This window comes from Poecilia latipinna, unplaced genomic scaffold, assembly GCF_001443285.1.
Source record: "Poecilia latipinna isolate Pla-1442-1.1 unplaced genomic scaffold, P_latipinna-1.0 Scaffold518, whole genome shotgun sequence".
Lineage (NCBI taxonomy): Eukaryota > Metazoa > Chordata > Actinopteri > Cyprinodontiformes > Poeciliidae > Poecilia > Poecilia latipinna.
The window spans coordinates 162695-182311 of record NW_015113134.1 but is presented as its reverse complement, the minus strand read 5'-3'; the positions used below and the strand labels follow the sequence as shown (position 1 = coordinate 182311).

General features: G+C 40.5%; 1 protein-coding gene across 15 annotated transcripts in view; it reads right to left on the bottom strand.

Moving 5' to 3' along the window:
- The window catches only part of nav3 (neuron navigator 3), a 273084-nt gene that overhangs the window by 142714 nt on the left and 110753 nt on the right, over positions 1–19617 (bottom strand). For 10 of the 15 annotated variants that reach the window (XM_015040575.1, XM_015040577.1, XM_015040578.1 and 7 more), the window contains exon 1: positions 17864–18314. The exons of 3 other annotated variants lie outside the window; for them this stretch is intronic. In XM_015040575.1, the coding sequence (XP_014896061.1) occupies positions 17864–18124 (261 nt within the window). In that variant the 5' untranslated portion in view covers positions 18125–18314. Of the gene's footprint in view, positions 1–17863; positions 18315–19617 lie in introns of those variants that run through there. 2 more of the 15 variants (XM_015040587.1, XM_015040588.1) reach the window with 1 other exon arrangement.

The window sequence follows — 19617 nt, the reverse complement described above, 5'->3', positions numbered from 1 at the left end:
ACAGTAGCTGCATATAAAATGATGATTTGCTATGGTTTTTTTTTTTTTGTCTACAACAGTAAAATAATGTCCATGATTCGTTTTACTTCTTTGCCTCCCAACCGCTGTATAAGTGGCATGTACAGCTTCTCTGACAGCACAAAAAAATGTGCAGAGTCAGAAAGACAGCTGGAGAAAAAGAAATTTGAGCACCAAATGAGTGAAGTGCCAGCATCCTTCCATTATCTCTTCCTTCTCACTTTTCAGTCATGACTTGTTGCCGTTTTCAGGCCGTGTTCAAACACAGAGAATTTGAGACTGAAGGAAGCACAGTAAACTGTTACTTTTGTATTGCTTAGCTTTTATATATTAAAATATTTCAAACATTTTCACTTAAATATGTTTTCTGAACTTTGAACTGCTGAATAAACACCATAAGAAGTTACCAACTCAGTATACTAGAAGCACACAACACCCAACAATTAAAAGTGCCCTGGTTCAGATGAAGTCCTCGGCAAAATGTCATTTGTGATGAAAAACTAACACTTCATATCTCCTTCAACACAGCATCCCCACAGTGAAACATGGTGGTGGAAGAATCATCCTGAGGAGAGGTTGTTCAATTCAACAAGGAGTTTTATGTGGAACGGTTTATCATTGAGGCAGCCGTCTTTGTTCTGTTGTCCCAGGCAGATCGACTGGCTAGACGGGGGTCGTCATGACAAGTTGTTCCCATTGCTTCCTGCTGGGATGGGCCTTCTATTCCAATCATCAAAGTGGACCCAGGCTTTTTCATCCATGTGGGAAAAGCAACTGAAGCAAACTCACCCGCTCCCAGACACACATACACACACAATAAAGTTTAGGTACAGAGTGATACTGAATTGCGCACACAACTACCTTTGTGTTGCCAGCATATCTTTATTGTTCAGTGGAGTTGGGAGCAGATGAAGGCAGCGGGAGTCACGCTCGTTTTCACTGGACGATAAAGTTGCACTTTCAGCAGCAATGACCTGACAAGTTCCACTGTACAGTTTAGAGACTTCTCGGCACCGTGACTTGATTTCACAGGAGAAAGCATTTAAATGTGCTGCCACCATGTCTGGAACTGGAAGGTATTGCTCTCAAACTTGTATGGAATTGTCTGATAAGAGTCAATTTGGCTAAGATATAATGCATTTTCAGAGGTTTTTTTATTTTTGCATTAAGAAATCATAGTTAAAGTGTATGTATGGTGACCATCCCAAAAGGCTAAACAAGTTAGCAACAACCTTTATGATATATTGCATTACAAACTTTTAGCGTCTAAAATAGGGACGTCCTGATCTCAGGCCAAGTAGTGGCTTAGGGCCCAACCTAAGTATTTTCAAAGTTTCCAAACTGGAGACTTTTTCAAAATTGTTTTTTTGGCGGGTCACATAGCAAATCTGTTTTTCCTAACAATCCAAGGGTTTTTCACCCTCACAATGGGTGTCATTAAAAAGTCTGCATTAGCTGGTGTGATTTTCTGTCTTTGTAGCTGCATTTCAAAACTTTGGTGATGCTCCACAAATGTAAAAAAAAAAAAAAGAAGAAAATTTCACAATTACGGTGTTTCCATTAAGAAACGCAGTTAACGTGAATAAGCTTGTTCACACACGTCATAAAAGAAAATGCAGCGCCATCGTCCAACCACTTCCTGTCATCATAATTTCTACGAGTAGAAACATCCGATTGTTGATCATATGCAAAAATTGTGTGATGCAAAAAGTTGTGTAAAACGTTGTGATGCAAAAAAGCGTTTCTATTGCAGTTTTGAGAAATAAACTAAATTCGACAGGTGAAAAAACCACCTTATCCTAGAGTAAAACCATTTCATTGAAAAAAGTGTGTGTGTGTGTGAGGGGGGGGGGTTAGAATTGATGTGTTGTCAGGAAGCAGTTTTATTTTTGTAATTCCAATTTGTGCAACTGAATACATGGTAAACAAAAACACAGCTAGTGTGATGTGACACTTTGCTTGTCAGGCTCAAAATCCCTCAACTCTCAGTAACGTAGAGAGCAGTGCAGAAAGCAACTGAAACACTGACCTTCAAATTTGAAGTTATTTTGCACATCATCAACAAGTCATATGGAAACAAAATGTTAACATGCTAGCCTTAGACAAATACTATGGTCAAAGGCTCCATCCATGTGAAAACATTGTCAGATTCTTGAGTTTAGTGAAGACTGCAGTTAAATGTGTCAAGTCGGCACTATTTTTTACCAATAAATACTAAAGCTATGTATATTTTAACTAAAGCAATGTCAGAACATTACAGATGGTTTTTTAACCTCTGTGTTGGAGCAGAATATGACAGAAGTTCTATGAGCAATGAGAACAAGTAGTGTCCTTATCAAGAGACCCGCAGCATCATGGACATATGAGGTAAATGGGTGTTAAGCAAAACGAAATATATTTTAACACTTTAAAGCTGCAAGGTTTTTAAGAATAAAGCATCAACTTTTATAATTAATAAAGTATGAACAGGGACTCAGTACTGGAAAATGCCTCAAAGGTTGATACAGTGGTGAGAAATAAAATCTTCAGAACATTCTTCTATCAAAATGAGGTCACAAAAACTCTACAAATGATTGACAACTCTATATTTATGACAACAAATAACTGGAACAACTGATCTAAAACAATATCAAATCAATTCATAGTAAAGGAAAACTGAACTCTGAACTTACCCTCTGCAGCCAAAGCTATCCACTTCAGAGTTTATTCCTCTCCACATTCCCACTATAAAAACTGACCACTAAAGCAATTATGACTGTGGCTAAATTAACTCCCCTGCTCTGCAGAGCTGTGGTCTACATTTCTTTACTGTTTAATGATAGTTTTAAACAGCTCCAGACGCTTCATGACAAATAAAAACCATCCAACAAAGGTCAATTTCTCTGTCCCAGTTACTTCACTCTCTCAACATATTTAGTAGAGAACTAGTGCTTAAATTGGTCTAACTAAATGTTTGTTAGGGTTTCAAGCTGTAGTCAACTTTACAAGCAATGGTACCGGCTAACAAAAATCCTACCTCCCTTTCCTTAATTTTCTGCTCTCAACAAAATCCATGCAAAGGTTCTAGTTATGAACTGGTAGAGCTGAAAACGTTCTCTGTGTCTCAAAGTGGGAGGCAACAAGATCTGGGGCAGATGCTTCTCCATTAACTAAAGAATGCCAAGGATGAGGGAGCAGCAGCAGGCAGTCAGTGTTGTGGAAAACCAGTGAGATAAGCATTGTTTATAGGGGGCAGAACGCATGGGCCCCGAGGCGCTCAGCAGCTGACCGTGTAAACAGACCCCCATCAGCTGACCCTCAGCGGCTCCTCTGAGGTTTTTTTTTTTTTTTTTTTTTTTTAACAATACTTGGAATACTCTGAGTTTCAGATGTTTGGAGAAACCCACAGTTCTGTTTTTACATCTGTGGCAAGAGATAACATGAGTAAACGTGGTTGGAAATGGGTTCTCCTTGGACACTTTGGCTTCTTGATACTTTTCCAAGACATACATGTAAGAGTACTGGGTCACTCAGTGTTGACTCATGACAATCTGGTAAGCTTTACAAAGTAAAAAAAAGAATAATTAAGGTAGAAAAGAAAATTTTGAACCACGATAAGAAAAATGTTTCAATTGGAAGCGAGTTTAGAACAGAAGTTTTTGTTGTTGGTTGTGATTAAGGAACCTTTCACACGGAGCCGCTCTTTAGTGAAACCGTAAAGTCTTTGTTGCAATTCAGTCGATCGTGTACATAATTCCACTGGCAGTTTCAAAACCAGGTCTCAGAGTGGAACTTTTCAGTAACACCCCTTGAGGAGGTGTGAAGTACTCTGCAGAGGTGAAAGCAGACATTTGGAGAATGTGTGGCTGCTGGGTTTGTACAATGAAGTCACAGGCAGATAACGTTCAGGAATATGTATGCGTTACATTTTTCTAAATGCTATTGGGATGGAAGCTAAGGGTCAAAAGTGCTCAAGTGTTTGGACAACATGCCAAGATCACAGTGCCACATAGTGGTTTGGCATGACATAACGGCGTCTTTGCAGTGTCGTCTAAATGTGGAACTTTTTGCCAATGTTGATATAGCCTAAAGAAGGAAGTATATTTATTTCAGTAATTCAGTTCAATGGCTTAAATAGCTAGAGCTTGTGGTCATTAAAACTAGAATATTACATTAGACAATTCCCCCAGGGTTTTGTGGTTGTTTTTGTGGCATTTTGAAGTCAATTTTGTGGTGCAACTTTATAAGTCTCAAAATTTCAGACAAAGTCACAACTGCATTTTACTTGGAAGTGAAGTTTGGTGAAAGATTGGAGATAAAGGAGATCCAGTCTAGATTCCACAGTCACCTGCTGGACTTTGTTCACATGGTTTCATCAAGTCCAATGTGGACCAAAGCCAGTCAACATTTCACTGGGATTACTGATGTAAATTAACTTTTCTGCTTAATTCTGTATTACTTTTAATCAAAGTAATTTCCACAGACAGCAATGTTAAATAGATTGGTCTTTCATCTTGTTTGCCTTTCTTTCTTTTTATTTTAACTTGGAGGTGATTACGGGGAGCAGTTCTGCTTGAGCGGTGGGTCTTATCACAGCCTGCATTGATACCAGGGAAATTTGCAGTTGGGGCGTCCATGCATACTTTCCAGTGAGGTCTTACTGGGATGCCTGTGCAGTCTTGAATGCAAGAAGTGCATAATTCCTTATGTCACCAAGCATCAATAAATATGTTCAAATATTTACACAGATCGCCCTAATTACAGCCCTCCTGACCTCTAGATTTTACACCGCTCCAAGGCCGACCACTTCGGCCGCGTGTTGAAACAACCACAAATATAATTCCTCAAGTGAAGACTCCAAGTTTTTTTCACTGCCTGTATTCTGCTGGTACCACTGGACCTGGATGGCAGTGCACTAGAGCTCAGCGCCTACTTCCAACGCAAACATATTTGCACCCAGTGCGGCTAATTCTCCAACCCAAACCGTTAGGTGAAGTGTTTAATGCTGAAGACAGACAGAGAGCAGCCACTAAATAAGCCAGACCCCGTCTCAGCTTGGTTGCATGGGCTTGGCAGCTTTAAGGACAGTGGTGGAAAATGTACCCATAATCGCCTCATAATATTCCCCCTACTTCTTGATGAACAGACTCTGTGCTGACAAAGTGACACTCTAGAAAGGATAAAGTGTCTTACTCTATCGTTTGGTTTATTATACTGACAAGAACTGCTGATGGACAGTAAAATCAAAAAATACTTACACAGAAAGAAGCAGCTGTTCCTTAAGGAAAATGACTGAACAGCTGCTTCTCACTGTACTATAAGGAGAGTTATTCTGAGATCTTTAAGTGTACTGGCCAGGGATAAGGTTTTGGGTCAATTTATAGCAGGGTTAAGTTATAAAACAATATTCTGAGCTATACAATAAGCCAAAATGTCCATGTTAACTCTGGAGGAGCTGCAGAAAACAGAACTACCACCAGTCATACACAGTAGGGTCCAACTTAAAGTTTGCAACAAACCATGTAGGAAAGAGCTTTTTTTTTTTTTTTTTTTTTTTCCCACAATACAATTTAGTTCAAAACATATTGAGGTGGAATGGCCTAGTCCCAGTCCAGAACTAAAACCATTCAAGTAATCTATGCCGAGAAAGAAGAAAGAAAGGAAATTATGAATATCGACACTCCATCCAATCTAAATGATCTTGAGGTATTTTAAAAATAAAAATGACAACCTTACGATGTGTGACGCTGGTAGAGTCAGACCCTGAGTAACCTGCAGATGTATTTGCAGTTTTACAAGCTACTGACTCAAAAATGCAGAGAAATATTGATTTAAAAGTATGTTCCTGATTATGCACTACATTGTTTTGGTCTGTTACCTAAAAAGATTTCATGGGGTATAAATACTTTTGCAAGGCAGTGTATAAGCTAAAAGCAATATAGTCAAAGTCAACTTGAGTGGTTCTTTCTTCTACTTCTATCAGAAGCAGAGTGCCAAAAATAGCAAGACTCAACACCTGGAGCTAGTAACACACACACACACACACACACACACACACACACACACACACACACACACACACACACACACACACACGAAACGTTAAGCACAGAAGTGTCAGAAACACATTTCACACAGACTTTGACAGAAAATCTAAATAATATCTTATGGTATTTGCTAGTTCTGCTTTCCTCAACGTTTGATTGCATAATCTGGATTTATTAGAAAAGCACACACGTTCGAAGCGTTTGGCCACGGAATCCGTTATCAAGATGGTGTTGAGCAGAGTGAGCTGTAAAAACGTCTGCATGCTGCTGCGCCAAGGCCCGAGGAGCCCTCCCAAAACCTCCTGAATTGTGCTGATTTAAAGAGTAAACAACTCTGCGATTAAAGAGTTACAGTCCGGGCTCCTCGCGCCAAGTGCGACCCGCAGACCTGGGAAAATAAGGCCGCGCTCACATAATGCTGCGCACTTTGCCTTTGCTCGGGAACAGAAAAGCCACCAAAAGGTAACAAATAGAATTTTCACACAGATGCAAACACACATAGTATATGTTGTATATATGTTGGTAATTGGTTAAAAATATCTGACAATCGGCAGGGTTTGCCATCCAAGAAGCCTTTCAAACAAATATTTATGCTTTTGCATAAAGAGGCCTTAATGATTGCAAGGTAATTTTACCAGTGTAACGTAACACACCCAACCTTACCGTATTATCATGAAACCACATCTGAAAACTATGAATTCAGATGTGATTAGGTCCGACTCCAAGACTATCAAAATTCACTTTTTCAACTGAGCATAGACAGGTCAAGAGATTTCAAGATACCTTTATTTTGAAGAGTGGAAGCGGTTGTACTGCCATAAATCAAGGTGAAAGTTTGATTACAGTCAGGTTAAAGTTCATCTGACAGATTTTTTCCCTTTTCTTTTCATTTTCTTCCTAATATTCAAATTGTATCGTGATATTGTGGTGTTGACTATGTTTAAAAGCTGTGTGCCATGAAACCAACCAGTCTAAATGAGAAAAGTGATTAAATATTCTGCAAGGTGTAGGCTAGAATTGTGTTACTGCCAACAGAAAATGTTTGGTTTCTCAGCAACTTGATAAGAGACGTTAATCTTCATGTCAGTGCTGTAAATCACAGACTAGTGATTTCAATCAAAAGGTTTCACTGCATCTGAGGCTTGTATATGTAATTAGGTTCCCTCCTCCCCCACTGATCATAAAACCCCTCATCTGCATAAGACTGGGTGCCTAATCAGACTCCCGTTTTATTTTCAGGCCCCCAGCCCACATCCACTTCCTCTCCTGCTTCAGTTGTCTTCCATAATGTGTGGCCTAGAGCCAGTTGGAAACTACAATATTCATTTAGTTTAAATCACGACATACTGCAGGTTCTTGCCATATCGGCTACTGTTCTTTCTCTTCTCACGACTTCGCGCTCATTTCCTCTCAACCATCGAGATTTCCTTTTGAGAGCTCAGAATGACCAAGTGTCTCCACGTTCTCAAAACCACAACGCCGAAAAGAGATAGTTTCACACTTAGATGACGCACTGCCATCTGTCGTCAGTCCAGGAATTCTTACTTCTCAAGGTTTATCTCCTTTCTAGGAAAAGTTCATGCTCCACACATCTCACCAAAGACCTTGTATTTCTTGGTTTGGCAAGTCCTCAGTGTCATTTGTTTATCTGTTAGGTTTGGTATCAGTCACAAGGAACCTCCTGTCCTGTCATTTCAAGTCAATTGCCAACTACATTCCGGTATTAAGGAGAAATGTAACATAAAATTAGCCCCTGCAGCACTTCATTACAGAATCTAATGGAATATTAATGCTTGCTCAATTGCTGAAAGATTATGGATAGAGCAAACTGTTCCCTAGAGACTAATTGGATCCTAACAGTTAACCTACAAATCCATCACTGATCCAAGTATCCAGTTTACATGTTCTTCCTCTTACAAGAAAGTAACTTATCCTATTATTCTTTTCATTAACAAAGACAGACTGTGGATAGGTTCTGTTGGTAATGTTCCTGAACTTTGCATAAATGAAATTCAACAAGCCCACTGCCTGACAAAACAGCCAAGGCCAAAGCATCGTGAGAGGAAATGAACTCTAAAACAGAAACCTCTAAGGACGGATAAACAAGAAGCTGTTAAAGTTCAATACGAGCCTTCAGGTGGGAGTAAAAACAGCTTTCACTAAATAAAACTACACCCCAACGTGAGTCAGGAGACACTTTGCGAAAGATCTGTTTGGTCTAAACTGGAGAGCTTTATGCACCAAACTGAGACCAATGTAGGGACCAAAGGAAAAAGGGTTTTATTTTAGCCCACGACACAATCGAGGGTCAATTGTTTAAAGTTCTGCAAATGAATGAAAAGGCAACATCCACAGGCAACTATGAGGCAAGGCAATGTTTGACATTATTGCACAAAGTGATCAAGGAAGGAAGTAAGGATGTGGGTTTCAAAGAAAGTAGAAAGAAGTATTAACAGTTACTGGTTGTGGGTAATGGTGAGTCAAAGCAGGATAGTTAACCACTCCAAAAAATGTGTTCGTCTCAAGTATCCCATAAAAGCCTGTGCCAGTAGGGTCCAGCAGCAAACCATCTAGAATCCCACTAGAAAGGTTTTGGGTAGTGTTTTCTAGTTAACAGCCGCTTTTGAACAATCAAACGTTGAATGTAAGCAAATAATGAGCATCACATCCCGTCGTTATATTTTAATACCTTCCAAATGTGTTTCTCAGGCCTTTAGTGATGATTGCCTGCTCATCAATCTGGGAAGGGTTCCAAAGTGTTTTCCAAACAATTGGCATTTCATTATTCTTCATATAAGAAAAAATGTTCATCAAAAGGGCGGGTGGAATGCTAAGATATCTGCAAATGACTTTCAGAAGTGGAAAGTCAAATATGAGACCATACAAAGCACTGAGAAATTTGAAAAAAAAAAATTGTATTTTTGAATGTTAGAGTTCATGAGAATACCGTTTCATATAAGAAATACAGTGCTAAACTTAGGCTGAAATAAGATCTTCCAAGTGATCTAGCAATGTCAGAAAAAAGTGGAAAAATGCGTCTTAGATATGGTTAGATATGAATGATTTTATAAACCAATAAAGATCAGTTCATTGTAAATATCTCCTAGAATGTAAAAATCTATAATGTGTGTACTTTATTCTAACCATAACCAAATCAGTCACCACTAGAGGGACCCGATTCCTTTTCACCCTACCCCAAAACTGCTTCCCTTTCCCATCAGCCCTCTGTATGTACTTCATTCAGGACATGTATGAATTATCCTTACGGTCTTCTTTCTTCCATCCTTCCTGACTGCTGCGTATTCGACATCCTTTGTCCAGTGTACACTCATCCCTCTTTTGCATTATGCAAACCATCTCAGTCTTGCCTCTTTCTTTGTCTCCAGATCTCAACCTTAGTCACTCATATGTGAAGTTCCCAATTCTTTTCCTTTTAGTATTTATTGTATGCGCTCCTCTTCACCTCTTTTGCACCACCAGCTGTAACTGGTTGGCTCCACTTTGCATGCCAAATTTTTATTTACTTTTGAGCACCAAAATTAGAGTATTACTAATTTTAATTTAATCCGAGTTGGGATACCAACAAGTTTGCAACAACTTTGGTTCATAATTCTACTATAAAACAAGATAATATTAGGTTATGTTATTAGCATCCTGCCATTCCTGACCCACAGGTTACCTCTTCCTTCCAATGGGACTCGGAAATGCAAGGAATCCTTGTAAATCTGCTCAAAGTTGCTCTAGTGCCGAGTAAGTCATGAGTCACAACAACAGACAACTCACAACATCAGTCTCTGCATTCCTAGTAGCAACCCAGACGCAGACCTGGCTCTTGTTAGCATGTGTTACTAGACGTGTTAACACGTTTGCTCTCACTCCATACATGGTTGGATGTTTCTGACACCAGTTAAACTAGATGTTTGCCTCCAGCTGCTTTACTTGGGATTTGATGTAGTGGAGACACAATGCAGTTTGGAAAAAGGAAAAGAAAAATATGTAGAAAAAAAGAGTGATCAATTCTTTGAGGAAGGAAATTTTATCTCTGACAGCTGGAGAAACAGGACTGAACCAGGTGTGTGTTAAATCTCCCATCCTGGTTTTGTCATCAAGTATTTTATGGAAATAAAAAGATTAATTGAAAAAAAGGCGATCAAGAAAAAACAAAAAAAAGACTGGGAGAAGAAGAGAAAAGGTCAAAGGAAAATAACAGTAAGTTGAATGGGGGACAGAATATAAGAAAAGTTCCAGTAAAAGGGGAAAAAAGGACTAGTGGAGGAATGCTGGGAATGGGAAAGAGCAGAGAGACAGTGACAGAAAACTGAGTGGAAAACAGAAGAGCTGGAAAAGGAGTCCCTGAAAGAGAATGAAAAGAAAACGGGACCTACAGAAAAACTGACATCTAAAGAGAGACGAATGGGAAAAACCTGCGGTGAAGAGAAAGATGGATAGCAATCATCATACACTCAAAGCAGCTTGCATGGGTGTGTGTAGCATGTCTTGACTGATGCCTACAGTTCCAACCTGTAGGCATCAAGTGTGTTGAGGCAGAGTCCTTGAGAGTCTGTTATGGGCTTACAAAAAGCTGGACAAGAAGATCAACACTGCACATTTAAAGGTGGTACTTGTAACAGGTCACTGCATGGCTACCTCACACAGGAAAGGATCAGGCTGGACTTTCATAAGAACTTGAAAAATCATTGCAATAACTTTAACCCACTCTAGTCAAGTGCTTTCAGCTCATTTGGTCAAGTTTAAAGAGTGGTCCTTACTGTACAGCTGATATTTGCCACACGAAGCCAGTGGCAGGTGACATGAGCATGACCTGGCCTCCCACAACAGGAGTCCTACTTCCACAGACAAATTAGCTTGACTTGAACAAGTAGAAGCAATGGCTACCTTAGCATAAGCAACTTGGTAAAGCAAATGCAGGACTTCGCTCTGTTCAGTACTCCCATCCCTCACTTCCAATCCCCAACATGGTCAGTAGTCAAAATGCGTCGTGCTCCATAGCTGTGTTCATGAACAGGACCCCGAATTCGTAACTTTGGAACTTCTGCTTTAATGCAGATGATGTGGTTCTGCTTTTTTTTTTTTCTTTAAGCTTTTACCTTCAGCATGCACGAGAGAGACTCTCAGTCAAGTGTGAAGTTAAAGTAGACTACTTTCTCTTGATCAGGTCTGAGGCCGTGTGCCAAGCCAGAAAGTAGCTCTAGCATGTTGCAGCCTTCTTAAGACTGTAGGATGATGGAGGAGGAAATGGATGGATCAAAATTGTATCTACTATGAGTGGCGTGTTGCTTGAATTTTGATAGTGATGAGACGGAGAGCTGAAAAGTGAAACTATGTACTTGGAAATTAATGTTCTAACTGAAATTGATCCCCATAACCAAGAAATCATGACAAGATTCTGGATATAAAAGGTTGGAATAAGCTTCATCTGAAGGGAGGCTAAACTAAGCTTTGTAAGGGGTTCTGTAATCAGGAGTGAACTTTGGAGAAGATTTGCTCCTCTAATGCGTGAATTAGTGTAGGCCTCACTTTGGAGGGCTTCCAGGCATGTCTCACTGGAACTAGACTCCAGGTGAAAGCCAGATTGAACTGAAGGAACACATACTTTTCTGCCTTGGGAATGCTGTGGGCCCTTGCATAATTGCTGGAGAATATTATTACTCTGGGAGAGATATCCAGGTCTCCCGAGTCGATGGGTAACCACTTTCCCACAACAAAGACTTGAGGATGCAATGAATTCCCACTGAAATAATCTTGTTGAGGGTTTACGCAACACTGAAGTTATAAAGAAATCAGTCAATGCATATAGTTTTGGACTTTGCATGTGCATTTTGCCATGAATTATGGTATTTCAGTCACCATCTAAGTCGACCTGAACAATGAAATTCTTTGTAAATGCCTTGCTCCTGAAATTCTGCATATGAAAATGCTTTACGACAAGTCTAATTTGTCTTGAAGTTTCAGAATGAACGCTGTGCCTGTACTTCCAGGGGAGAGTATTTTTAACCGGTGTGGCTGTACTGTAAACACCGGCCGCTCTGTGTGTTCTCACTCCAAGATTTAAACACTGCGGCCAACTGCAGACTCCCTGTGGGATGGAAGGCAATGATATAGTGCGTGTCAGACAGGGAACACTGAAAGAAGTAGGGAAAAGAAAGCAGTGGGATGGATAATATTGTCTCTTTTTTTCAAATTTTTACCCAGTGATCATTAGGAAATCTCAGATGAAATGAACCAGCACAAAGAAATGAGTAAATCAAATCTGCGGTGGCTAAAGCATATGTTAAGGTAATCTGATTTTTTTTCCTGTATGTTTAATTTGATAATGTCATGGTTCAGTATGATGTGCTAGAACAAAAATCACTGCCATGTTCCAGCTTGGATCAGGGAAAGTGAATCGGGGTGCTTTTTTCTGTTAACACATTAGTTCTAATTGGCTGAACAGACCACAGGCTGTTTGACCTTCTACTGCCATGATGCCTCAACTGCAGGAACAAACTTTTGCAGCTCAGGATAAAGTTTGTCAAACTGATACAAAAAGTTGCCGGGACAAACTTTTCCTTTTCTATGTAGGCAGTTGTCATTTTTCGGCTCATAGTTGAGAGTTGTATTTATTTCTGTATCCAATGTCAAGAAACAGGCCAGTCAAGAAAGCAGCAAAACAATTGCAAATGAATAGTGATGTTATGCAATTTGGAAGATGAGTGTGAGTTTATACTCAGCAATTTGTGTAGAGAGGATGTGGAAGCTTAGGACAAATGTTTAATAAAAAGTAGGTTTAAGATCTAACAAACCAGCACCCTATGGAGGGTTTGAAGAGCACCAAGTTCATGAGAATTACCAAGGTGGCAAGCAATCGCTTCTGACAATTTTTGTCATTTTAAAAAATACAATTCTGGCAGCAAACAGGTAGATGTGGGAATTCTTACAGCACTGATCCTGACGAGGAAATACAAAATGTTCAAGTCCTGCAGTGGCTGTGTGTGATATCATTGCATCAAACACAATGTGAGTGGAAACAGCTGAAAGTCTCACTTTCAGCACATAATTATTATACATGTAAGTATAACTAAGCTTATCCATAGGTAGTTTTTCCACATTTTGCTTGGCACAAAAACAAAACCTTACTCACAAAAAACAAAGAAACGACGGCAGACGTGTTTGATGTTTTAACACGGACCTCATTGAGTATAAAAAAAAACCATCTCCACGACATGATCCTACCACCACATTATTTTTCCCGCCTTCTCAGAAAAATAATTTCTTTACGCCACTGACACCATTATGATTATGGACCTGTTAGGACCAGTAACAGATGTGAAATAATTTGAAGCAACAAAAAAGTTGCTTCAAATTCTTGCTTAGAAATCCCTGCAAAGTTGACAACTTTTTCTCTTTTGAGTTGACAGAAATAATAGCCCACCTGCGGAGCTGTAGTTGAAATTGTATGGCTCTGAACTGAGACAAGCCTGTGTGAATCGGAAAAGTCCAAACCCGGTTTGCATTCAAAAATACCAAAAAGACTCTTGGAACTCATAAAACAGTTGATACAAGGTGAAAACCATGCAGACAAAGAGACGGAAAGCTAAAGAGAGAAAATACACACAGTAAGGCCACCCAGAGAAAGAACAACCACTGCTTACATTCTACTCACTCAAGCCACTGGACTACTGACACTTCACGCAACCACGCCTACTTTGAACGTGTCCATGCTGCCGTCTGGAAGTTTATCCGGACAGAGCGGAAGATGCCCCAAATAAGAAAATAGACAAGAGATCCGGATTGTCTGCTGCAGTCAGAGTATCGTCTGCACAGACGGACGCACGCAGGGTCAACAGGATGTTTTTTGTTCTTAAAGTGGACAAGCGTGTCTGGCACTCGTCTGCACCTCCGGTAAATACTCACGTACTCTGCAGGATAACATTTCACAAACATCAAAGGGTCGCAAAAATTGCCGCATGCAACGGTCACGAGTTGGGTGAAAGAAATTTTTGATAACGGCCATGTTTACCTTACGGAAAAGATTTTCTTCACTTGGCTAAGGCAGATTAACAGCAGAATGCAGACCTCTTAAAGTGAAAGTACACAAATATTGTGGATAGTGAATAAAAAGGCTTTTTTTTTCTTCATTTACATGTCAAATATTTGACAAAAGACCTTTATGGAGAGTTCATTTCTTTAAAAACACTAAACGACCCCTGGCTGTGTGACTTGGACAGCAGCCAAAAGTCATGAGGGACAAATAATTCCATATCAGTGGGAGCTGCACTTTATTGAAGCCTAGTCCATTCCTGTGAATGCTTCTTCATGGCCCATCATCCTGCAGTGCCACCGGCAGTGACTGATGTGAACTGTCAGCATAACAAACAACAAGGAGAGCAAACGTCTACCCTTGTTCTCATCTCCATCAAGGATGGAAAATTGGTACCTCTGACAGCTCCAAATCATGGAAAGATTAAGACAAAGCCTTTGATAAGCGCAGGTGTTCCCCAGTATTACCGAAGACATGCAAAGCTGTGGTTTAGCATGTCTCATAGGAGCTCTGCCTTATTAACCTCTGCAAACTCGCCTGGAATCTCAAAAGGAAATACAGGAGTAAAAACACTATGGAAAAACAACACTGCTCTTAAAAGTAGTGTTGGAAACAGGAGCAAGAAATTACATTTTCAAACACTAGCAGAGCGATCTTTGTTTAGATAAATAGTATAAAGGTCTGAAAAGTTTTTGCAGTTTAAACCCAGTAGGAAACTCTCAAGCAACTGCTAGTATTAGCAATACAAGCATATAACAATGGATTTATCAGCCTTTAATCCACTCAAACACTGTAGCAACCTGCCTTTTTTATTTAAATGACACTTGCCATAAATGTCTTCAGCCATGTTTTACTTTAGCTGCAAAAGGAAAATAACACACAGCCAAATATATGAACACATTTTAAGTTCCATTCAATATGAACCTGGTCTGAGGAGGATAATTGTGTCCTTTCCACACACCATTACCCTGTAAGCCAGCCAGGGAGCGGCAGTCGTTCAGCAAAATGTGACCCTGTTCTCACCCTTACATTACATGTGATAATATCAAACTGTTCAACCTGAGCAGAGGAAAGGGATTGGAGTTGTAACAAAGGTATTTGTGGGGAGATTAACTTTGGCAGCTCTTTGGAAAGTCTTCTTGCAGGCTTAATGCTTTAAAATGTGCAACACCCAAATTTGGTCATCCTGCTGCAGTTGCTACTTCTGTTGCCATGTCTCTCTGCTGGTGAAGCGTTCATTTACTTCTGCTTATAATAAAATAGATTGAGGAGCTTTTGCCTCAACTCATCCTAGGGTGGGTCCCTGTTATGGGTCAAATCCGATTGTTGCTCACCAGGAAGGTGGAAATTTCCAGCAGAGCCTCCGGAAATGCTTAAAACCTCAGAAAATACAACCAAAGTAAGGATGTGCTGAACTTCTGGCAAACAAGCCAACACTTGCTGGCACTATTGGCCACACAGAGGTGGGGGTTGCATTTGCACAAACAAGCAGGGACTCTCACTCTGCACCCCTATACACACACGCACACACACCTACACTAGATCCTGAGTGATAGAGGACAAACAAACAAGGAGTGTTGGTGTATGTAAACAGAGCAATGAAATGGATGTCAGTGTTTTTTTCCCTCTCAAATGCAGGGGAGTTCTGAGGTTCTTAAAGGACTACACAACACAATTAGACAGACTAATTACTCCTCCATACCACCCATTCCTTAACCACACTGACAGGCCGGGGCAAGCCGGAGATTTCTTCCTGCCTACGGTACACTGATTTCCTTTCCGAAGCAATTTAGGTGATGCTCAGTCAATGGGAAGTTTAAGATCTGTAAACTGCCAGGAATATTAAGTGCAGGTATCAGAAGGACGTGCTTGCAGAAAGTGTCAAACTGTCAAGTTGGGTTAATGGCGATAATGAGAAGCCCCTAAAGGATTTCCGCAAAGTAGAGGGGGGGAAAAATGGGACATGTTCAGCTTCAAAATCCCCAAGCAAAACACTGACTTTAAAGGAATAGTTAGATGTTTTTGAAATAAGGTTTTGTTGAGGTATTATAAGTAATGGTAATCTTAAGTCATACCTGTGGGACACAACTCTACCTGATCAAATATTGAATAGGCGTTTTTTAAAACAGTCAAATTTTGCTTGCATAGCTGCTTACAAGCATCCAAGTGTATCATACACGCAACAACGCGCTTTAAAGAGGCTAAAAACAAAGGAAACAAGGAGGGAATCATATAATCAATGAACAGCACTATCAAAAAATAAAAAAATACTAAACTAAATAATTTTAAATAAAAAAATGACTGAAATAGAACAGAATGTAGAACTAAGGAAACAATGTTACTTAAAAGACAAAAGCGGTGGTTCAAAAACAAGATCGTGGAGAGACCATTTATTTTCTCCACTTAATATCCGCCTGAAGCAGCTAACTAACTATTGTGGCTCATCCAGCTGATTTTAAAAACTTTTACCATATTTGTTGTCTGTACACAAATGAAACGTTCCATTACCCCCTGCGGTACTTAGAACGGACTGATGACCCTCATGAAGTGACCGATACTCTGAAGGTCAGCTGGCTGATAAAAAGTCTAGAATTGTATCCCATGGCTGTAAACTTTTCTGCTTCACTTCCCCTGCTCTGAGGATTCCCAACAAGTCCAGTCAATCTCTCACTGGCTCTCCAGCTAACTTAAAGTAAACAGTAGCATGCTGCGCGACCATAATAACTGTCCCTTGTGAAACATGTGACCGTGAGAAAAAAAAAAGAAAAATTTGGCAGCTGATCAATAACCAGAGATTTATGCCTCAAGTTTTTTTGTGTGTTTTTTTTTTTTACTGAATCATTTGAGGAATTGCCTCAGACTTATAAATGACTGAATATCTGCACAGGACCTCAGTTTAATGCACCAAACTGATGGAAAAAACTCAAAGAAAAGTCACGATAATGTCAGTTTGGCACCAGGTTAATGCTGAGCCCCCACCACCTCCCTTCAGGCAGGAGGCGAGGTGGACTCGGTCAAAGACACGCTGGGAGGATTCACCAGCAGCAGAGCATGGACTCATTTGTGTTTCCTCTAGCCCAGGAGAAAAAAAACAAAAACAAATCCACTGCTTTTGATCCTCACCAAAAACATGAAATCCAGATTGGAAAAGTACATTTGGGTTTCTTTCTAGTTTATTTGTGTGCAAACAGAAAGAAGCGACGGCTGGTGGGCAGGTGGGGGGAAAACTAACAGGAAAGCTTCAGTTTGCGCTCTGACAGCTCGGTAAGTGGGATGGGCCAGCGGGTAGCTGGAAGCATTTGGCGGGGAGGTTTGAATTCTCCTCCCTCCACTCTGTAGATCAACTAACTCCTCAGCTGCAGTCTTCGAAAGTCAGCCGAGTATATCGGAAAAGGGAACAAGTCCGCTAATCTAGAACACACAATGTAGTAAAAACATGCTTTGGAAATGTTTGGAAATCTATAAAATCTATCCCAGCACTGGAGATAGAAAAGTCTTTTGAGTTTCTTTCATAAAAAAACAGGCTTAACTTCCATTCTATTCCGTAAACAACGAAGACGGGGCAGAAAGAGAGTCAAGACACGGTCAGTGATTCATCACTCATCTACTCCGAGTTGATGATGTGACAACATTCCAGTGCAGCACAAATGACTCACTGCTGTGCAAAAAAAAAAAAAAAAAGATTTGCTACAGAAGAAGACAGACACCTGCTGCAGCCCAGAGGGAGCCGACAGCCTGACACCTGCGCCACCGGCCGATGCACCAGCCCTCCACTTACCTTGCAGATCTTGCTCTCCTCGCTCTCTGCTCTGGCCTTTCCTCCTGCCGTCCTCCTCTCCTGCTGGTACTCGAACCTGACCGACAGCTGGCAGTGGAGCGGCGGGGTGCCGTCGCCCGGCCCGAGGTCCCGCTGCCGGGCCATGAAGCCCTGCGAGGCGGCCGCTCGGACGGCGCTGGGGATGGGGAGGGCAGTGTGCACCGGCTTGGTGCCCACTACAGATGGTTGCCTCAGCTTGGAAGCCACACCAACTACAGGCATTGTACTTCCAGGCCAATAAAATTAAGAGCAGTGGCGGTGGGAGAAAGGAAGTTTAAAAAAAAAAAAAAAGAAAAAAAAAGAAAACAAAATTAGAGGAAATGTGGAGGGTTTTTCCTCTGAGGCAGCCAGAGCTACAGAAAACCTGCAGTCGCCTGTTTGAGTGAGAGGAAAGCAACTGCTCTCATTCTGTGGCCTTCAGCGAGCACAACTCCCAGAAACTGAAAGGGCTTCTCCTTCCTCCTGCGCTCTCCCTCCTCCTTCTCCTCCCACATGCAGCAGAGCTCCCTCCCCTTCCCTCCTCGCCCTGTCAGAAGTCCACCACCGAGTCAGAGACAGCAGAGCGAGGAGGGTTGGGGGGGAGCTAAACTCCTCTGAAAGGTACAACAGCCACTATCCAGAGATACGGATCACAGTGTGTGTGTGAGAACTTTTTCTAAAAAAAAAAAAAAGGTGGGAGAGTAACAGAAAGAATGACAAGAATGTGTCGGGCTGTCTTGTATTGTCGGAAGTATTTATGTCTGTTGAACTGTTCTGCATGTTTCATGCTACAACCACCGACTTTCGTGGCTTTTGATGGAAATTCATGTGATAAGCCAACTGCAAAGTACTGCAAGATTTTTATTTGCTTTACGCAAAAAGCTAAACAGTGCGGCATGCATGCGTCTGGTTTCTTTAAACACAGTCCGGTGCTCTGACATTCAGAAGCCGTCTAATTAGTTGAGCAAAGTTTGGAGTAGGGGTTAAAGAAGTTGCTTTGATGGATTCAGAGCAGATTAGACTTCTTAAGTCTACAAACAAAATGCTAAAAGTGTCTAAAAATTAAGACCTCACACGCCATCAATGCAGTGAAATCAAGGTGGGGGGAGCATCACTTCGTAGGAGAGCTCTGTTTCAGGAAAGCTTCTCAGATCTGGGTGGTAGAATAAAAACGTTCAAGTAAAAAAATGGTAGAAAACATTTCTGCTAAACTGCTAATGTGCTAATAGTGGATCTAATTTTTCCTTTAGCGTTTTTGCTCATTTTAAAAACGCTCAAGTAAAGTTTTTTTCTGCATAAATTCTAATTTACCTGGCTGATTTTGTAAACCTTCAGCTGAGAAAAGTTTGAAATTTTGGTCAACTGTTACAAATCCTTCAATTAGTTAGATGTTTATAGTCATGCTCTTAATTTGAAGTGCATGAAGAGTGTGTCCTCTGCTCAGGTTCTATTCGCCCCCATAGCATTGCTTGAAACAAAACACAGGAACGATATAAAAAGATGCAAATCTAATCATAAAATATTTAAATTATGTCAAAATTAATTGATGCTGAAAGGTTGAAATTTTTCAAAGGCAGATATAATCTGAATTTATATCAACAAAATCTGTGTTTTGAGAGAATAGAATTTATGCAGAAAAAAACTTTACTTGGGCGTGCTAAAGAAGCACTTTAGCATTAGCAGAACTAATGCTCATGGTCAGTATTATAGGGGTTAGCACAATTAACTTTTTAATG